The 6444-nt window shown below is 40.2% G+C and overlaps 1 protein-coding gene and 1 long non-coding RNA gene across 3 annotated transcripts in view; one reads left to right on the top strand and one right to left on the bottom strand.

The window, feature by feature from the left end:
* Nucleotides 1-2110: 2110 nt before the first annotated feature.
* On the bottom strand, nucleotides 2111-6074 carry LOC132401785 (transmembrane protein 125-like). 2 transcript variants are annotated; one of them, XM_059983988.1, is made up of 2 exons: nucleotides 5088-6074; nucleotides 2111-4817 (listed from the first exon to the last, which is right to left on the bottom strand). In XM_059983988.1, exon 2 carries the CDS (start codon nucleotides 4792-4794, stop codon nucleotides 4132-4134), a length of 663 nt encoding a protein of 220 aa, XP_059839971.1. In that variant the 5' UTR covers nucleotides 4795-4817; nucleotides 5088-6074; the 3' UTR covers nucleotides 2111-4131. The 2 variants fall into 2 exon arrangements, with proteins under 2 accessions (XP_059839971.1, XP_059839970.1); XM_059983987.1 differs by having other exon boundaries at nucleotides 5178-6072.
* A 53-nt stretch (nucleotides 6075-6127) lies between these two features.
* LOC132401787 (uncharacterized) overlaps nucleotides 6128-6444 on the top strand; it is a 97146-nt gene continuing 96829 nt past the window's right edge. Inside the window, exon 1 of the long non-coding RNA XR_009514707.1 lies at nucleotides 6128-6260. This is a non-coding gene — a long non-coding RNA (uncharacterized LOC132401787). The remainder of the gene's footprint in view (nucleotides 6261-6444) is intronic.

Here is a 6444-nt window from a genome sequence, read left to right as displayed (position 1 = left end):
ACCTGCCCAGTGTACAGAGAATTTAGATAAATTATCACCAAAGCCTCTGCTATAACTTCTGCTATTTCTTTTAGTACCCTGGGATGCATTCCATCAGGACCAGGGGACTTATCTATTTTCAGGCCCACAAGTTTGCTCAGTACTACCTCTTTTCTGATAGCTATTGTATTGAGGTCTTCACCTTCCATTACATCCATAACACCTCTCTTTTGGCATGCTAGATGTGTCCTCCACTGTGATGACTGACACAAAATCATCATTCAAAGCCTCTGTCATTTCCTCAATACCCAATATCAATTTCGCCTTCTTATCCTCCAAGGGATCTGCATTCACTTTAGCCACCCTTTTCCACCTCATATAATTATAAAATTTTTTACTGTTTTTATATTTTGTACTAGTTTATTTTCATAATCTATCTTCCCTTTCTTTATTGCTCGCTTTGTGGTTCTTTGTTACTTTTTAAAGTCTTCCCAATCTTCCTGTTTTCCATTACTCTTGGTGACTTTGTACGCACGAGCTTTTAGTTTGATGCCTTCTTTTATTTCCTTAGTTATCCAAGGCTGGCTCTCCCCACCCTTATTGGTCTTGCTTTTAACTGGAACATATTTTGTTGAGCACCATGAAAAATCTCTTTGAAAGTCTTCCACTGTTCCTCAACCATCCCACCATATACTCTTGCCAAATCCTCCCCCATCCCATTGTAGTCTCAATTGTTTAGGCATAATACACTGGTTTTAGATTGAACTATTGCTCTCTCCATTTATACGAAGAACTCAATCATACTGTGATCACTCTTTCCAAGAGGATCCCTAAATACAAAATCACTAATTTTACCTGTCTCACTGCACAGGACCAGATTGAAGATAATATATTCCCTTGTAGGTTTGGTAACATGCTATTTAAGAAAGCCATTACAGACATATTCTGTGAAGTCTTCCTCAAAACTGCCTCCACCAACTTGATTCACCCAATTTATGTGCAAGTTAAAGACCCCATGATAACTGCTATTTCATTCTTACATGCCTCAGATAGATCTCCCCTTATTGCCTGTGCCATTGTAATGTTATTATTTAGTGGCTGATAGATGACTCCCACCAGTGTTTTCCCTTCACTATTCCTAATCTCTACCCAGATGGATTCAACATTCTGTTCCTTAGATCTTATATTGTCTCTCACTATCACCCATCTTTAATTTAGAGCGCTACCCCACCTCTTTTACCTTCCTGCCTACCCTTCCGTATTACCTGATATCCATGGATATTTAATTCCCAATCCTCTCCACCCTGCAACCATGTCTCTGTAATGGCTACTAAATCATACCCCCTTGTACTGAATTGTGCCACAAGTTCACTGACCTTATTTTGAAAACTACAGGCATTCAGATAAATACTATATCCATCACTTGTGAGTTAACCCATAACCACCTGGCATGGTGGTCCTTCACCAGGCCTCAATCAAGTTTGAGTGAGGGCGGAATCCGGGTGGCAGGAATGAGAGCGAGGAATGGGCTGGTGTTTGTCCATTGCTGAAGCGGAAGGGGCTGAATCAAAGCGGCAGGGTCCAGGTCCAAGAGCGAGGAATGAGTCAATATTTGGCTGATTTAAGCACTGGGCCAGATTGGTAAGCTTACGGTGACAGGGCCGGAGGCAAGGGATGGACCAGTGTTCAGATTGCTGCTCAGCGAGGTTTACTTGTCTCTGCGTTGAGCTGAGGCTTTGGCATCTAATGGGCTCCTGGATTGGCCGCAGTGATGAACTGGCTTTGTGGCTGTGGACTATTTTTGTGAAATCTTGTTCTGAGTGTTATTTGCTTACTTTTTATTGTTTGCATGATTCATTCTTTTTTTTGCACATTGAGTGTTTGACGATTTTTTTGTGGGTTCTATTGGGTTTCTTTGTAAAGCAAATTTCAAGGTTGTATATAGTACTTACGCTTTGATAAGGAATGTACTTTGACCTTTGAAATGTGGCCTTTTCTGCCTAATTCTAACTAAATTGGTGCATTGGGTTTTAAACTATGAATCACGTTTGTTGATAAGACACCAAAAACACCAAAACAAGCAATTCATGTTTAGTGGCCATGGCATTTCTAATGTAATATATTAATAAATGGAAAACGCAGTCTGCAGAATTCTCCTGTAAACCAGCAGGAAGCTCAGGGAGAAAAAAAAATCATCAGTGGGTTCAGTCTTCAATAAAAGTCTACCTCTTTGACACCCTGGGAAACATATGTGATACCGCAATGACATTGGAAATCATCTTTCAGTAACTAAGTAATAAAGGTCAATATTTGCATAATTTAGATTACTGTAAATATAAGAGAGTTCATTCAATCCAAACACTTCTTTGCTTACATCTGCTCGGCACCTCAGCACATATTTTTCCATCCACTCTTGGTCTACTGTTCATGTGTACACAAATCCTTAAAGAGGTATAAAATAAAAATCCAAATTAGACTTATTAAGCCCCAAAATGATTTATTTTAATTGGTGTACCGATAGTGGTAAGGCATTAAAAAAGGATTTAAAACAGAAGTCTAGATAACTGATTTATTTCAGAAAAAGTCTGTAACAGTATTACCACCTAACTGACTTTACCTTAATTAAGCTTTATATTTGCATTCAGTTCAAACTTCTGAATTAAAGTATTACAAATTATAGTAAAGAATTTGTAGAACTGCTTATACTTCTTAATTTGGTTCGATTAATATAAATCTTAACATGATTGAATTTGTTCACAATTTATAGTATATGGCTCTGGTATTTGGAATTTGCTCAGGATTATATTGCAAAGTTCACAGCTGCTCATAATGGCGAAAAATTGGGTTCATTCCTGCCCTCGGGTGTTGTGTGGAATTTGTAGTGTATCCCAATGACCATCAGGTGTTCCAGTCTCCCAGTAACGTGCTGGAAAGTTAACTAACTTCTCTAAGTTACCCTTAACAAGAGGAAGTAAATTGCTGGGCTATTGGGAAAAATATAAAAAAAGGAAAATGGGATTACTGGGGTTGTTGTGGGAGTCAAGTGGGCCCAATGTCACATCAGAAGTATGCGATGAAGTTTAGAGTGTTTCTTTAACATTCTCCTTATTATTAATAATAGTCATACTGCCATACAACACATAGACAGACCCTTTAGCTCATTGATTCTATGCTGACTATCAAGCACCCCCTTAGACTAATCTGCTCTGCGTCAATCCCTAGTAGTGCAATCACTCAAGTAGAGTAAGATGTTCTCCTACTGGTGGGTCCTCAGGTGGCTGTAGAGGATGATCTGTGGTCCACATATTCTGGTATGGTGTGGGCAAAATTAAGTGATTGACTGAGCTTAGTGATCGGGTCCTTTCATTTTCCCAGCCTTTCCTTTCACAGTTGACACATTCTCTGGAGCAGAGCAGAGGTTGCTGTCATGTAGCTCAGCTCCCTCTTCAACAGATTTTTTCAAGTATATCCATTGTGTGCAATGTCTTCCCGGTTTTTAGATGTAACGGTGAGTTTCTTCAGGCTGGTTTTGACGTTATTTTTAACATGTTTCCTTTGCCCACCAGGGGCTCACTGGCCTTCCTCCAGCTGATGGTACAGGGTGTGTTTGGCAGAATGTGAGTTAGGTATCTGGATTTCATGACCTGTCCATCGGAGTTGGTGTTGTTTTATCATGGTGGAGATGCTCCACTATTAGATCAAACGCACTTTATTGTCCCCACATTGACATCAATTCCCTCAAACCGTACCACTCACCTATGTGCTAGGGATAATTTACAGTAGTCAGTCAATCTTCACACCCTTGGAATTGGGCAGAAAGTGGAACACCAGTGAAGTGTGTGTGAGGGACAGAATGTGCATACTCCACACAGACAGCATCCAAGGTAAGGACATGTTCGGCACAGCTTTGTGGGCCAAAGGGCCTGTGTTGTGCTGTTGGTTTTCTATGTTTCTAAGGTCAGTAATGAACTCACATCACTGGAGCTGGAAGGAAGCAGTTCTAGTTGCACAACTGTGCCACCATATTAATAAAATCCAGTAACTGATCTCAGACCATTGAATAGGAAGCTGAGATGAACTAACCTTCACTGTACAGTGTTCTCAATGTCTGAGCAATTGGTTATCTTGCAATGAACTCAGCCATTGCCTATTTTATAATATGTTGGAGGTACTGGTAGAGATTTCTGTTCGGCTCTCCATCACATTGCTTCCTGAAATAGTAAAAACATTCTGCTCCCTTCTGATTGTGGATCTAGCTACTATATAGGAATATAGTTTGAAAATTAACACATAGAAAAATAGTACAGACAGAATGGTGGAGCCAATCACTGTTAGAACTACCCCTGCGATCAATTTATCACTCCAGTATCTAACTGGAGGGTAATATTCAGATTTTGCCTCAATTATCACGATATAACCACAGGTAAGTACTATGAATCCAGTGAATGAAATAACCAGATAGTCAATTAATCCACCACTCCTTAACTTGTCGATATGAGCCCTGTTCCTCACACAGTTCATGTCCTGGAGGGCAGAGGTCAATAGTTGTTTAAAGAGAATAACTAAAGATAGTAGGCACAGGAGAATTCCTATGCCCAGTCTCCATTCACCAGATTTACTGGTGGTTGTAGATATCAAGACAATCCCCCCTATTCCAGTCCCTAAAATCAAGAACAGCGCCACGGAGTACCACAAGATCGCACTTTTCATGTCCTGGAACCACCATAATTCAATTTGATCTTCCAAGATACTCTGCTGGATTCGGGAACGATTTGCTGGGAAGCGGCCAGCCCTGATCTCAGAAAGCCCAGACATCTGGAGAAATTGTCCGCCGGTATCTAAAATGAAGAAATTTAACATAAATCTTCGGAACACCAGACATTAAATAAGCTAATGATTAATTTTAAAGAGTCTGGGGATGTTTCCGCGATGATACAGACGCTCAATACTCATAAAAGTAGTACAGAATTTATCAAGATGTCACTATATCTGGTACGATCTGGAGTTAGAAGCATAAGTTACAAGGCAAGTTCTTCATTCCTACGTTCTGTAGATATATTACAACATTGTCTTAACATAAATTTTAGGAAAGCACAACTCATTCTCACCAAAAACTCATCAACACAACAGAAACATTTTTGCAGGATGCAACGACACTCCTTGGAAATTCTGCACGTTCAGTGTCCGTGTAAGCTCACCTGGAGTTGGAAGCACAAGTAATTCTAAAGTTTGCAAGTACGCAGCAACCCCGTATCCAGGAGCCCACTTTAATTCTTTATCACTTGCTTTTGTTTAAAAAAAATTAAAGACGTTGCCTGTTTCCCATGTTTTTAATCTGCATTTCATTAAACGTCCAGGAGCTCGGGGAGTTTTATTCCACGTAGAAAACTAGCATCAGATGGGATGGCTATGTACTGTACACTGCCATCGGAGAAACTCTGCCGTATAGAATCAAACCAAGCACACCAAAACGGTTTAAAATTGCTGCGGATTGGAGTTTCCCTCAAGGATTCCATCTCACTTCTAGTATTTAACCGCTTGCATGTTGTACTTTTGACATCTGACGTTTTACACAGTGTTGAGTTGAATTTCTTAGTTCAAGATTAATTTCCAGAAAAATATCGGGGTTCAGCAATATACAGGCTTACTGTAGTACAGCACTACACTTCCCCAGGCTCAGTTTCATATTCAACAGGTATAACTTGCTGCGCTGCTGTGTCTATGGCTGCTACTCAGGGTTCCACGTACTTCCTTCCAGGTGCTTCTGACCCTTTCCAACAGAACCGGCAACAAAATGTAACATCACGAATCCTTGTTATTTTTCTGATTCCTCCAGCCTTCAATGCGTTGAGTACTTATTTTTTCTTCTTTTATTTCCTGGTTTCCTTTATTGGTCTGTCTTCTCATATCTGGCCCGTTTCATTTCCTGGTTATACGTAGGTGAATTCTTTCAGTCTCCTTGTCTATGATTGATATGTTCAAGTTACCACCGCTTCCATTCAGCCCCAGTCTGCATTTCGTCAGCGCTCGGGTGAAGGAGACCCTAGTTTTTAGTTTTTCTTTAGGTCCTTCCCCCTGGCCACGCAGGTGTCCCTTCGCGTCACACTTTTGTTTCTGCTGGATAAGGTGTGATTACATTCTGACTCCACCCACTTCTGCTGTCGAACAGGTTTAACGTGGAATGCACAAGCAAGTCTCCGAACGGAAGGGCTACTTGCTAAAGTTATCCGGAATAGTTTAGCGGGCATGAATATCTGTGAACGGAGCTCTTATTGCACCAGGTACTTTCCACGTTACGTTACAAATCTCGCGAAGAGAAACCCAGATTGAATGCTATAACAATTTGCTTTTGTTATCCAAAGTCCCCAAATTTCACAGAAAAATTGTCAAATGTATATTAATGTTCAGAAATATAACAGAATAAAAATAAAGATTGCTTGCATATAGCTTCCTAATTTGTTAGAT

This window comes from Hypanus sabinus, chromosome 11 (genome assembly GCF_030144855.1).
Source record: "Hypanus sabinus isolate sHypSab1 chromosome 11, sHypSab1.hap1, whole genome shotgun sequence".
NCBI lineage: Eukaryota > Metazoa > Chordata > Chondrichthyes > Myliobatiformes > Dasyatidae > Hypanus > Hypanus sabinus.
The sequence above is the reverse complement of the archived record's forward strand: the minus strand, read 5'-3'. Positions and strand labels throughout refer to the sequence as shown.